The sequence below is a fragment of the Amphibalanus amphitrite genome, unplaced genomic scaffold, assembly GCF_019059575.1.
Source record: "Amphibalanus amphitrite isolate SeventyFive unplaced genomic scaffold, NRLGWU_Aamphi_draft 001921F_arrow, whole genome shotgun sequence".
In the NCBI taxonomy this organism is placed as follows: domain Eukaryota; kingdom Metazoa; phylum Arthropoda; class Thecostraca; order Balanomorpha; family Balanidae; genus Amphibalanus; species Amphibalanus amphitrite.
The window spans coordinates 49,270-62,484 of NW_024883414.1; the positions used below are offsets into that span (position 1 = coordinate 49,270).

Consider the following 13,215-nt stretch of genomic DNA (forward strand, 5'->3'; position numbering starts at 1 on the left):
GAGCCAGTGACTCACTGTGTGCTCCGCACGTGACACCTCGTGCCCGGTACGCAGCGGCTGACTTCCGCGCGCGGATGTGGCCGGCGGTTTTACCTATTCCTAGCTGCCGCAGTGGGCCTCTATCGAGGCTCCTTGTTTTTGAAAAAGAAGATTGGCTCTGCTGTGAGGCCGGGACGCAGACAAGTGGCATACTTGCTGTCTATCGCTCAAACGAATGAAGTTTGCTGCTTCGGAAGAACTGTTATTAGTTTTTAGACAACCTTGAGCTCAGCACAAATTAGAAGCTAGCCTGAGCCTTTTGGTAATCGAAGTCCCCCATTGGATAAATAAATGTTCTGTATGCGTTTTAGTTTCACTCATATCTTCTTTCATTCACTAAATGGCTACCGCCTGCCCTGAGACGCTGAATAACGACTTTATTGATTCACTCTTCCGATGGGTGCCATTTTTTCTGTGATTTGTGCGATTATTATCATTTCTCCGCTCATCGGCGTCTATATCAATCAGCCGGTTGTTTCCGGATTGCATTTTATGCATCGTTTCTCCGTCGCCGTCACCGTAATAGCAGCTCGCTGTCTGACAGTGGCGTTTGCCTCATTTCCGCCTGCTATTTCCGTCATACATACACTGTTCGACCCAAGTCGTCGACCGGTGATATTTTATAACGAATGTGACGGCAACTGGTGAGCGGCCGGGTGAAATTCTGTCGTGATGTGTGCGAAGTACAGTGTGTCAACGTGCTGGCATCGATCCTGTCCCAGTGCGGCCGACAAGAAGTCGGCGCGCACGGCCGACTAGGCGGAAACGGTCGCTTCCGGCCGACGGAGGTGCATAATCTGTCGCCGAGTGCGCCGGAGAGAGCGAGAGAGAGAGAGAGAGAGAGAGAGAGAGAGAGAGAGAGAGAGAGAGAGAGAGAGAGAGAGAGAGAGAGAGAGAGAGAGAGAGAGAGAGAGAGAGAGAGAGAGAGACAGAGACAGAGACAGAGACAGAGACAGAGACAGAGACAGAGACAGAGACAGAGACAGAGACAGAGACAGAGACAGAGACAGAGACAGAGACAGAGACAGAGACAGAGACAGAGAGACAGAGAGACAGAGAGAGAGTCGCTGGGGACGATCGCTAGAAGTGCCCTGGCCCCTGACAGCATCAGAGAGAGGGTAGGAAAAATGTCTCGGGGGATGTTTTCGCTAGCTAGATGCCGTTTTGTCGTTTTGATATGGTTTCATGACGACGAAGTCCTATCAACAGGTGTTTTCGTGATCGCATTCAATGTTAACCTTACTGTTCTATTTTAAAGACTTTGTGGTCTGTGAGCGCAGACGTGGGTCCAACATGGAATCGGTCAAGCTGGTGGCGTCATCTTGGCTGGCTGTGCCAGCGCCACCTGGCACCGTCCCTTGCGATCGATCGTAGCAGGAATAGTGTCACGTCGGCTGACCATCTGACGTTCTCAGTGCTACTGCTACCTAAACGGATATCCAAACCATAGATTTTCCCGGTCCATCTAAAGGCCGCCCCACACTGGACCTCGCATGCGGGTTGCGAGTTTTTGGGTTTTCGGGTTTCTTTTAAAGTAAAGAATACACTCTATGTTGAGTGACCCACACCACCATGTAACAAGTGGGTCTGCATCTTTGTAGCAAGCGAACGAACTTGCATCGCATTCCAAAAGTTGATTTTAAGTCAACTTTCGATTTTCCTCGCTGCGAGGTCTGCGAGTTCTGCGAGGTTTGCGGGTTTTTCTTTGGAGTCGAATTTTGGTTCGTTGCGCTGGTATTGCGACTATATGTAAGTTTCTGAAGGTGTACCGACTTCACTGCATTCATGGAGTGGCCATAAGGAAACGGTGTAATCACTCAATGAATTAGTATTATGCCCGCAAACTCAAAACCCGCAAACTCGCAACCCGCATGCGAGTTCCAGTGTGGGGCAGCCTTAAGTCGTGAGCGAGGCGCTCGTCAAAAATGCTAACTTTCAACTCCATTTGAATTCAACAGGTATTTTTGTCTGAGTACCTATTTTCCTCCAATATGCCTACGCAACAAAATGTTTATTTTATTGTCAAGGCAGCCTTGGGGCAGCCTAGGTATTTATGTCGCAGAGCACATCTGCCGGGCAATTGATTTACCACGTTTTTTATACCACATCAAAGAGCGCTTCCGCCACGTTTTGACTCGCCAGCCCACTGGGAAATCCCAGCCCGTCAGTGGCAGTGTCCTTCACTCGTCGATCAACTGGCTCAATTCTGCGCCATATGTGTGCCATGAGCGCTCCAGACTCGACCAGTATGGAAGGAACTCAAATGTCTGTCATCTCTGTGTGTATGACTATGCAGACAAACAAGTAATGCGAATTCCATGGTTCGCTGTAACTACGTGGAGCCCGAACGGGTTTCCGTTCGTTGGAGCTGTTTGGGGGAGGGGCGGGGCGGGGACGGGCTGATTCTGTCACCATCACTGCCGATGATGACGTCAGCGCCGGCGTCGGTGCTGCCGGTGACCTTTAGTGACCTTTCAACAGCATTCAAATGCTTTTGGGCGCCGCGTCTTGTGGAAAAGGTCAGCGGGCTGCTGCCAGGAACCTTTCTACAGGTGTCTGTCCCGACAGGGGCCGCCAGGAGCGGCGCGGAGCCGGGGGACGGGACAGAGAGGGAGGGGTCAGCCAAACTCACACCGCCGCGCCGCCCGGGGCGGAAAGGTCACCAGCGCGGTCAGAGCTAAATGTGTCCCGGCGCACCCGAGCCGGCCACGCTAATTCGAGCCGAGCTGAATGTGCCTCTCTCGTCAAGTTAAATGGATATATCCAACTTCACTTGACCTACCCGACGTGGCAATTACATAACTAATCCCATGTCCTACTGGAACCGCTTTAGACAAATTTAACTACCTACTCTAACTTATATAAGTTTCCAACCCCGCGGCTACGTCTAAGCATACCAACCTTTCCCTAAATTGCTCTTTAGTTTTCACGTCCCCACATCGAACCGGATCCTACCTGACCTGACCCTAGCTGACCTGACCTGACTCTGCTACCCCGTTTCAGCTCGAACAAGGAGCGAGACGAATGGATGGACGCCCTGACTGGTGCTATCGAGAAGAACACACAGAATCGGTCCACATTCAACCCGATCTCGGACAGCGTGCAGGAGGGGCACAAACTCGGCGAAAAGGTCAGTCCCGGCGGCAGCGGAGGGATTGGGGAGTAGGAGCGGGAAAGGTCCAGCTTCAGAGTAGTTGACAGCTAGGGGGTGTGCTGGTGGTTTTCGCTAGCTGTGTGACTAGTAATACATTTTGCATACACGTTTTGTGTGGGTTCGATTCATGGCAGCACTTCATTTAACGTGGTCGCGTAGGCGGAACTTTGTGCCGAGCTAGGGGTGCGCCCGGGCGCAACAAATCCGCCGCCGCCCTAGCGGTGCCCTTGACCTCCGCGGTCTGTTACGGCTCCAAAGCCAAGCCGGCGTGGAATTGGGAGAGATTGGGCACTGGGCACAAAGTTCCTCCTATGCGTGGTAGTTTCAGTTTGTTTGATTTTTAATTATGTTTGAATGTGCTGTGAGCTACAGACCTATAGGACGGTTTGAGACTGCAGTAACCCATTGATAAAGCGTCGAGTCTTTTCAATGATTAATTGACTTTAAGAAGACTTGTACCCGACATCCCAGTTGACGGATTAGCACTTCCGACGTTGTCATTGACTGTCTAACCTTGTACGGCTCTGTTACACTCAACATTACCACAACGGTCAACCTCTCCCCAATTAGGTCAACAGTTAACTGGAATACCGACTTACCAAACACATGTCCTACTCCCAATTAGCTTGTTACTCTGACAGATACTCCGTAAATGACTCAGCACCGCCAACCAACCCGCTGCACCGATCGCAGACGCATCACCGTTAACATTGACTGGGGTTGGGTTAAATTCAACCGCTCACATCACGACATACGGAGCGCTGCAGTGCCTTGCCGTCCGTCCCGTCAAATATGTACGGCTCCGTCGGCCTGTTCGGACCGTGACGTTCGATGGATTTGTCCGCCAGCGGTAGCGGCGGCCGTATTAAGATGCACCAATCAGGGTGGTTTCCCCGCCCGGGACTGTCGGTCCAACAATGCAGGCCAGTCTGATCAGTTTCTGGATTTTTCAAACTGATCAGTCTCGGATTTGTAGGCGGATATTAACAACATTTTTGAGTGCCGTGAGATCTTTTCGGCTCGGTGGCTCCCTTCGTCTCTCGATGCGTGTGTGTATCTGTGTGTTTGTGTGCCCGTGTATGTATGTTTGCCCTGGCTGTCAGACTATCTTTGGCCTCGCCTGCATTCAGTTGTATGTATGTGTGTGTGTCCCGCTGTGTGTGCGTATCGACATTGGCTGCCTTGAGGATGTGGTAGCGCCGAGGGAAATATTTACCGGTCTCGGCGTGCTGGACCGGCCCTCCTGTCAGCGACGCCCGCCGGCTTCCGATAACATTAGCGCTGGTACTCTACCAATCACAAACGGCTGCCGGCTCCCGGTGCCGGGAACTCCCTCCGAACCTGGGGATGTTTCACCAAGGCGGACATAGTCGGTCTGCCCGCAGGCAGCCGGTAGTTCATTGGGTGGAATTGCGTTTTTACCTGACTACCTCAGGCTCAGTGCGTCAGTTTCTGCCTTGTGGGCGGCGTGTGTCTGACGGGTGGACTGTTTTGTCCATGATGGGTCTGGGATCGGACCGCCCTAGGGATTATACCACTGCACCGGCTGGGCCACATCTGGGTAGCATGCTCGGAACTCCTACCAAAATATAGCGCCGTCCACCCAGCCCTGTTGACAGTAGGCCGGTCGACAGTCGACCTTTAAGCTGCTATGTGTTGTGAGCTGGGCGGAGTGTTGTGTTGTGACGGAGTGGGAGCGGTGACCGTCGGCGGGCCGTTGTTCACCCCTCCTGTTGGGTGGCGGGGTGAGGCGATGCGTCAGAACCTCTAAAGGCCACAGCGGGCGGGCGGTCTAAAAATCGAATGTCTAAGAATGTGACCTTTATTGGTGCATCTTGCGAGCAGGTAGTTTCAATGGGTTCAATGGTGTCCAGACATGCAGTGCACTCAACCTAAATTGCCAGCTGCATATCTGCAGACTTTGCAGCTACAACCATGGGTGAATGCAAGAGACGTTGGTATACGCTTTCGTATACCCTACACTGGGAACTGAATGCCCCTGGCCGCCGTTAATGTATCGGCGATCTGCTAGTATCTGTATCTGGCTGCGCGGCGGCACTCTGTCCTCCCCCAGTCGATACTCGGGGCGCTCGGCCTCGGGCGTGCCGCGGGACTCCCCTCCCCGCCCGGTCGGCCTGATCACCCGCCCATGCCGCTGTATCTGGGTCGCCGCGCCGTCAGCTAACGAACCGAGCGCGCTCAGCTTCCGTCCCTGTCGACGAGCAGTGGCGCGCCGCGGCGGGTGGCGCGGCCCCGCGCCGGGCCAAGGACGGTCTCCGCCGACCAGGGGGACCGGGAGACCAGCGGTGATGGTCACTGGACGGAAACCAGGCGCGGGACGATGATCGTCATATCGGAGATGGTGTGTCAGCAACGGTAGCAAGGATGTGGTTTGGAGGAATACGGCCGGGATAGTTTTTTTTTCTCATAAATTTAGTCCGAACCCTTTGATTGGAAGGATTCACAAGGACAGGGCCCCCGCTAAGCGGAGCTTGTTGCGTTGACCCTGCCCTCTACCCTCCCATCGCGCAATCCCGGTTCTATGGCAGAATTCAGAGTCCAAAGTTTAACGTTGCAGTGCGCACATAGCCGCGCACGGCCGGTCCCCTCACTGACGCCGATATGGATATGGGGATGATGCTAGGTTTTGGAAGCAGACGCGGATGGCTGCCTTTATTCTGTTCGTTTTTTATGTGATCCGCGTAGTTTTGAGGTGAACAAGAGCGATTTTATTTAGCTGGGATGGTTGGACTGTCAAACCAGCCGTTTGTTTCGAAAATGTGGGGGTTACCGTAAGGAATGCGGAACCGGTTGACACTCCCTCGTGGGTGTTTCAAACGCTACCGCTAGATGGCTCTGCTCACAGGCGCCTGAAACTATACTGTGCCGCAACACACACACACACTCAGCCGTACCGGACTTCGCGTTACAAAGGCGTCTGTGGCTGTCTGATTAGTCCGATGATCTTATTTGATTGGTCCTTATATCTTATTTACCCCGTATACCAAGACCGGCGAGTGCTTATCTGTTTTGGACCACACCCTTTCAGCGCCCAGCGCTCACCCGTGGCGTGTGTTGTGGGGCGCGTCCGCTGCGCCGGCCTTGACCGGCCGACGGCGGCAATTACACTCAACCAGCGGCATTCAGCGCTGAAAGCTTTACGTCTCGTAAATTAGGTGGGAATGGCCTCTGTGACGGCCGATGGGATCCCCCTCTCCGATCTGCGGTCCAATGGTTAGCTCCCGCTCACCGCGGCGCAGCTGGCGGTAAACAGGGAGAATTCGGGCGCTCACTGGCGGTTTTAGGGGAAATATTTGAGTTGTCCTGCTGTATGGTTACCGATTAGACATGATTTCAGGACAGAGACAGAGAGGCTTTTTGAGACAGCTTTTGTACCGTGCTAAGTATGTACGTACCCAGCGTTTCTTGGCAATCGATACCGTTCTGCCTTCGTCCGTTTCCTCCTCCCATTAGATAGTCCCAGTTCTACCACAGACCACAATCTAACGCAGTCGGTACTCAGTCCCGGTTGGTGGTACCTCAGTCCCATACAGTCAGTCACAGTACGTGGTACCCCAGTCCTACAAAGTCAGTCACAGTACGTGGTACCCCAGTCCTACAAAGTCAGTCACAGTACGTGGTACCCCAGTCCTACACAGTCAGCCCCGGTACGTGGTACCTCAGTCCCATACAGTCAGTCCCGTTACGTGGTACCTCAGTCCCATACAGTCAGTCCCGTTACGTGGTACCCCAGTCCTACACAGTCAGTCCCAGTACGTGGTAGCCCAGTCCGGTACACCCAGTCCCGGTACCACTAATGACGGTGCCGGCCTCTCGCGATCGCCGGCCGGTCCGCCGGTAGCGGCGGCGGCGGTCCGTTCTGTTCCGGGCCATTACTGCCGCCCGATACGGCCGCCCCGGGGAGCGGACCGGCGGGCGGACGGCGCCGCGCGCGATGGAGCCGTTCAGGAGGCCATGTCGACGCCGACCTCTGCACATTGGCCGACCCTGGTGGAACGGAGATAGGAGGGACAGCGGGGAGACTGCTTTGGGGTATACTGGCTCAGCGTGGGGAGATTTCTACATGTGGGGACTTCTACATGATTTCTGCTTTTAGTATGCCAGCGTTTAGCACTGTTCTGTCTCTGTATAGCATCGTGTCAGCGTTCAGAACCAACTCAATGCACTGTGGCGTCGACACCCTGACTGCCTAATGTCTATTCATTGGGTCGGCGTCCAATGGGTCTCCGGTCTCCGCTTGGTGCGGCAGTCACGCCACTCGCGATAGGTCAGCGGCGCAGGACGGCCTCACTCGAACCAAATCGCCCCGGTCCTGATTCAGCGGCAACTTTGACCGCCGTAGCTAATTCATGACTCGTGGAATCGAACGCGGCTTATGTAACTGATGGCAGCCGCGCTCAGCCGAGCTGGTCATCAGAGGCAAATGTTTCAGCTGAAATGCGCCTATTTCAACTATCCTATTACATAACATCAATTATATGTGACCGCTAAAAGCATCTTTAGTTTGGAGTAGACCAGTACCTTATTTTTAAACCTGTTGCATCCATCAATCCGCTGTCTGCCCATTTATGTAACTGGGTATATCTGACTGGTTATCCGCTCACTTTTCCATCCTCACAACATCGTTTCAAATTTTATGTGATGTTTGCCTCTGAACAGAAAGGTCTGCGGCTCTCAGTTGTGGTCATAAAGTGGTCGAAGAGCATCATGGGTGACTGAACTTTCAACTCTGTGAAACTTATATCAAAACAGGGCTACAACGCTAGCCTGTACCCTAAGAAAAGCGGGCTTGGATGGGCCATGCAACAGGCTGGCCTTTCGGCCAACTTCAGGGTTCTGAGCACGAACGATTTCGGCCGCGGGCTGATGCAACTTATTTCGTATTTTGGACAGAAGCGGCACGCTGTTTACATATGTGATGTAAGCGTTCCAATTTTGATCTTATTGTTTAGCAGATGCATTATGAAATCGCGAGCATCTATTGAAAATGCCTTCCTCAGGCAGTTTCTGTAAAATTGTCAGAGAATTCATGATTTTTGTTTTAATAGAAAAACACAATCTAACGTCAAGTGTTTTAACTATTGCACACACTCACAGATAGGTTATAGTTACATCGGAATCTAACTTCATGATATTTTGTCCTTTGAAAAGCTTAAGCATATCGTGCACATCAATCTTGCTAGGTAATCCTGGTCCTTTATTCGTTACGGGCGCTTCCCAGGACAGTGTCCATTTCGTCCTGCCTGGCTCGGTGAGACGTGGTGTTCGATCGTGTGACAGCCGCTGCACGGACGCACGCGCCTGCTCCGCGCAGAGATGTGGTCGACTCAGGAGCCTGATGTTCGTCAGTGTCACCGTATGCGTCACTGGTCCACGCACCATGATACAACGACACACCGAGTGAGGGATTCTAATGGCCGACACTGTTTTCTTCTTAGTTTCCGGTCAGCTTCAGGACTTTTTAACCGCGTCCCTTGTCCTTGAATCACGTTTGCGTCTTCTTTACCTTTTTCTAACGATTGCTTGATTCATTTCTCAGCAGTCATGGTGCATGATTCTTCTCTGCCCCATGTTTATCGGATCATATGGTCCGATGGTCCGTCTCTCCCGGCGCCCTACCCCGTGACCTGACCTTTCCGACCCGGTGGCGGGCCCGCTGCTGCCGTTCCGTCTGTTCCCGGATGTTTTGACAGCGTGACGATGTACGTACCGGGCCTCTGGGATGAACGCTTTACGGCCGCGCCAGGCGGGCCTCTTGTGAGGAGCCTGGACGCCGTAAAAGCGGGATGGCGCCGGCCCTGTTATGGGTCCAGGTGTCCCCCGGCCTGGACAGACGACAGAGAGGCACTCTGTTTATCACACTTAGATAATAGGGACAGGTGTGACGTCGACAGTCCCTTGATGTTGGGTTTTATTTGATTACATTGTTAGTGATCAACCACATCAAAAATACTGACCCTACAGCTTAGCTTGCCTACACTTTATTAATTAGTGCTTGTTGTGGCCTGTAGGTATCACTGTTATGTAATGGATTGCGGTGCTGTTGGGTCTTTAATTTCCCTGTCGCACGAAGTCGACATTCGTGTAAAGCTCCGAAGGCCGGCTAATGCCATTTTCAGTGAAAGGCTGTGGTATGAGCCATGCGCACATTTCCAGCGTCGTAATGCAAACTGGCTAAAACTGGATGAGCGTCGCAGTAATTCGTTTTGCTGCCAGCCACCACTATGAAACAGGCCTTTCATGCCACACTTCTGAAATGAATGACCCGGGCCGGCTCATTCAGTGAAGCACCGAGAAAATAAATTTCACCAGAATCCATGTAAGCATTCTTGTATTCAGTCCGCTGCCATGAATAACTTATTTGGGTGCTTGCGCGGTGTTTATAAATTACAAGTTCCAAGTGTTAATGTTTGCTGGAGGTGTTAATGAAACAGACGGGCTTTTATCATCCTTCCGGATATTTCGTTCCTGGAATCAAACAGGATGCGTCATATCAGTCGACACTCCACTTTATATTATGATGAGTGATGAGATGACCTTCAAGACCCCAGTCGTCTCTGAGATACTTCCGTTGAAATAGTTCCCTGGAAACTGTTGACCTTTAGAGTTTCCGTCCAACTTCCTATCTCTCCAACTTCCGAGCAATTACGTTCAATGTTGATCTCACCCCAGTCGACGCTTTGCTCTGATGGCGTCACTTTTTCTTTCGTTTATCCTGGGCTCGTATCGTCTAATCTCTGTGTCGTTCCGCATCTGCTGCTGAGTACTCCATCTGGGGTGTCTGTCCTCCCTCCATTGGGCTGCTGTGTTACTGCGGGGAGCGACAGCCCAGCGCTCCCCCCCCCCCCCCCCGGCACTCCCCGTCACCGCCCAGCCCCGCCCCGGCCGCCCGGCCGCCCATTTCGCCATTGTCTGCATGAGGCTGGCACCGCATCATTGACCTGATGCATGACCTAGCGCGGCGGCGACCGCGCCCCGGCGCTGTGGAGGCAGAGGGCGGCGCTGCGGACAGAGGACAGGAGGTCATGCACGGCTTTGACGGCGCTGGACGTCGGACCGGCTCTGACCGCATTGTTGAGTCTGTTTGACCCGCCCGCCTCTCGCTGAAGGACCGCTCTCGCTGAGTGATGGGCTGGGGGTGGAGGCTAAGATGGTAATACAGTCGGTTGCTGTGTGTAGAGGGTTTTCATTCCATCTGTTTCATTCCAGGCGTGTCGTTTGCATGAAGAGTCCCACAGCTGTGCCGGCTGGATTGTAACATCAGTCTGGAGCGAGTTTGATATCTCCCTCAGCTGGTTGTTGTGCGGTAGGACGCCGCTCTGTCGGTGTGATAGCACGCCGCCCTGTCTGGGCAGCTGACCGGTTCCCAGGCGTCGGTCCGCCGCCGCTGCCGTCAGCCAGTTCCGCCGTCAGCGATAGAGCGCGGGCCTGGACGTATTCAGTCTCTGACACACAGTCCTGTCCTGGTCCTGATCCTGGTCCTTGAAACGCGATGTCAGTTCTGGTCGTGGCCCTTGTCTCAGTCTGTGAAACACGGCTCTATATATTGTCGATCCTAGTCTGTACGACACAGCTCCAGTCTCGCTCCCGCTGTCTATCGTACAGTCGCTAACGCCGGCTCTGGCCACTCGAATGTCCTGCCGTCGATCTCGCGGACCTCTCCGGCCTCCGCGCTGTATCAACACACCACACGCAGAGCCCAGTGGTGTGGAGCTCATGCATGTCAAGTGACGCGGCCGCTACCCACTGGGACGTGCCGGACACTCCCAGTTGGTTCTATTCTAGCAGGAACTGTGTGACGCTCGCTGGACTTACTTACAGGACTGCAGCGACGCAAGTTTGTGGCTGTTGAGTAAGTTTGTCGCTAAGGATTCTGCCTTATGAGTCTTCTTGAGTTGTCTTGTCATCTTTTTTATTAGACTCGTTTGACTCTCAAGTGTTGATTATTGCGACCTGAGCACAGGACTTCAGGCTTGTTTTGGTTTCCGTTCAGGTTAACAAACACAGCAAAAGAATTCCCGTGGCACTTTTTCGTCGTGTTTGCCGCTCTCTCCTCTCTATTATTCAAACCATACGCGCTGTAACGGCACTTAATGAGCGTCTGTCGGAGGCCGGCGCGGCGCGCTGGCTGCAGTTGGAGCGGCGCGGCCGGCGGCCGGCGTTCATTTGGCTCGCCGTCTGGCCGGCTCTGTAAGCCGGCCGATGGCAGCAGAGAGAACTGGACGGGGACGTTAGCCGCTTATTAGCCGCTTACTGGGATCAGGGGGCAGCCAACAGCGCTCCGCCGCCGCCGCCGGCCCGACGAAAAGAAAGAAACCTTGAAATAAACTTCTCCGTTCCGCTTGGATTGTTCGTGAGCTGCTGTGTAAGAAGAGAGCGCTGCTGGGGAGCCATTATGGGGGATAATGGGGGCTGATATCTTAAATAGATTTGTTTTGTGACTGTGCTGTAGGTATATCTGCCACTTTTGCCCAGGTCCTAACTGACCGCATGGGGTGCAGCCCTTGTGGCGGGCGAGCGCAAAGCGCCTCTGTTGGGGATCTCGAACGCCGCTGCAGGGAGGTAGACTGCACCGCATAACACTCTTGTCATGCGGCGCAGTCTACCTCGCCCGATGCGGTATCGAAGCTAAGGCGTTCGGAATGGAACGGCAGATGTTAGGCGTGCTAACACTCAAGTTTTATGCCTTCTTCTGCAATAGAAATGATCTTGAAAAAGGGACCGGTTTTCAGAAGTTCTTTAAAATAACATCAAAATAATTATTTGAACTTATTCTATCACATTTGCTTCACAAACTGATGCGTGGGTGCGTCTGTGGCCCGTCTGTGGCCAGCTTCATATTATTTCGACTATACCCGGTCCTCTCCTCTGCCCTTCCTCAGCTCGGTCCATCCCTGGGGCTGTCCTCTCCTCCCTCTCCCCGCTCTCCCCGGCTCAATTCATCCCTGACCTCTCCCCCCTCTCCCCGCTCTCGGCTCTATCCATCCCTGACCGCTCCTCTCCCTATCGGTCCGTCCCTAACCTCTCCCCTCCCCCTGGATCTATCCCTGACCTCTCCCCTCCTCTCCCTCTCCCCTGTCCATCCCCGCTCGGCTGACCTCGGCCGCCCGCGGGCGCCTGGTGACGTCACGGCCCGTATCGAACGCCGCCGGCCGCTCGCCGGGTGCCGTGGTGCGCGGCCCTGGCACCTGGGGCGTCGCCTTCGCCGCCAGGCGCCGCCGGCCGCCTCTCCGCGGCGACACCGATGGATGGTGTCGCACGGCCGCGGCCGAGCGGCGGCGGTGTACGCGCTGACGGTGTTTTTTTTAGGAATGAGAGCAAATATAAGTAATCGAATGTCGTTAGGATTTTAAAACTATTGGAATGTTGTACCTTTTTTAAATGTCTTAGTGAGCTCTAGCTAAGCCATGCTGCTTCTTTGAAGACCAAACTGGGAAAAAGTGACAGCATATTCCCTACGTCTTTTCGTATGCTTTCCAAGTTTTTTTTTTTTGCATCACTTGCTTATGGAAAGCTATTGTGAAGCGTGACATTCCATTTTGCGACCTTAACGATTGAGATGCATGCGGCATGTGAGGATGTGTGTAGTATATATGAGTATAAATACCATCCCGCTGCGCTGGCGCTGTGTGTCTGGTATGCGTGCTGCCGGCCGGGCGGTGCGGCGTCGGTCTCCGGCCGTCAGAATATAAGTGCTGTTCCATATGCAGCGGGGCCGCCGCTCGGATTAGGTGCAGTGGGTGATGGCAAAATGGCCGCCGGAGACGTGTGCCGCCCTCTATCTTCCTCCTCTGCTCTGTCCTCCTGTGCTCTACCCTCCTCCCTCCCACACTGAGCGACGCTAAGCGGAAACGTCACCCGTCTGTACGCATCGCCGAGCGGCGTCACCGTGGCGCGAACCGCCGCTGAGTCTGCGCCTGTCTATCGAGACGGGCTGACGAGGGCGGGGGCGGCCAGGGCGGGGGCGGGCGACTGGTGACAGCCGCCCGGCCCGCCTGCTT

At 53.9% G+C, this 13,215-nt stretch overlaps 1 protein-coding gene across 1 annotated transcript in view; it reads left to right on the forward strand.

The window, feature by feature from the left end:
- The window catches only part of LOC122375790, a 62,678-nt gene that overhangs the window by 35,520 nt on the left and 13,943 nt on the right, over positions 1 to 13,215 (forward strand). The window contains exon 6 of the mRNA XM_043355295.1: positions 3,043 to 3,169. Coding sequence (XP_043211230.1) covers positions 3,043 to 3,169 — 127 coding nt within the window. The remainder of the gene's footprint in view (positions 1 to 3,042; positions 3,170 to 13,215) is intronic.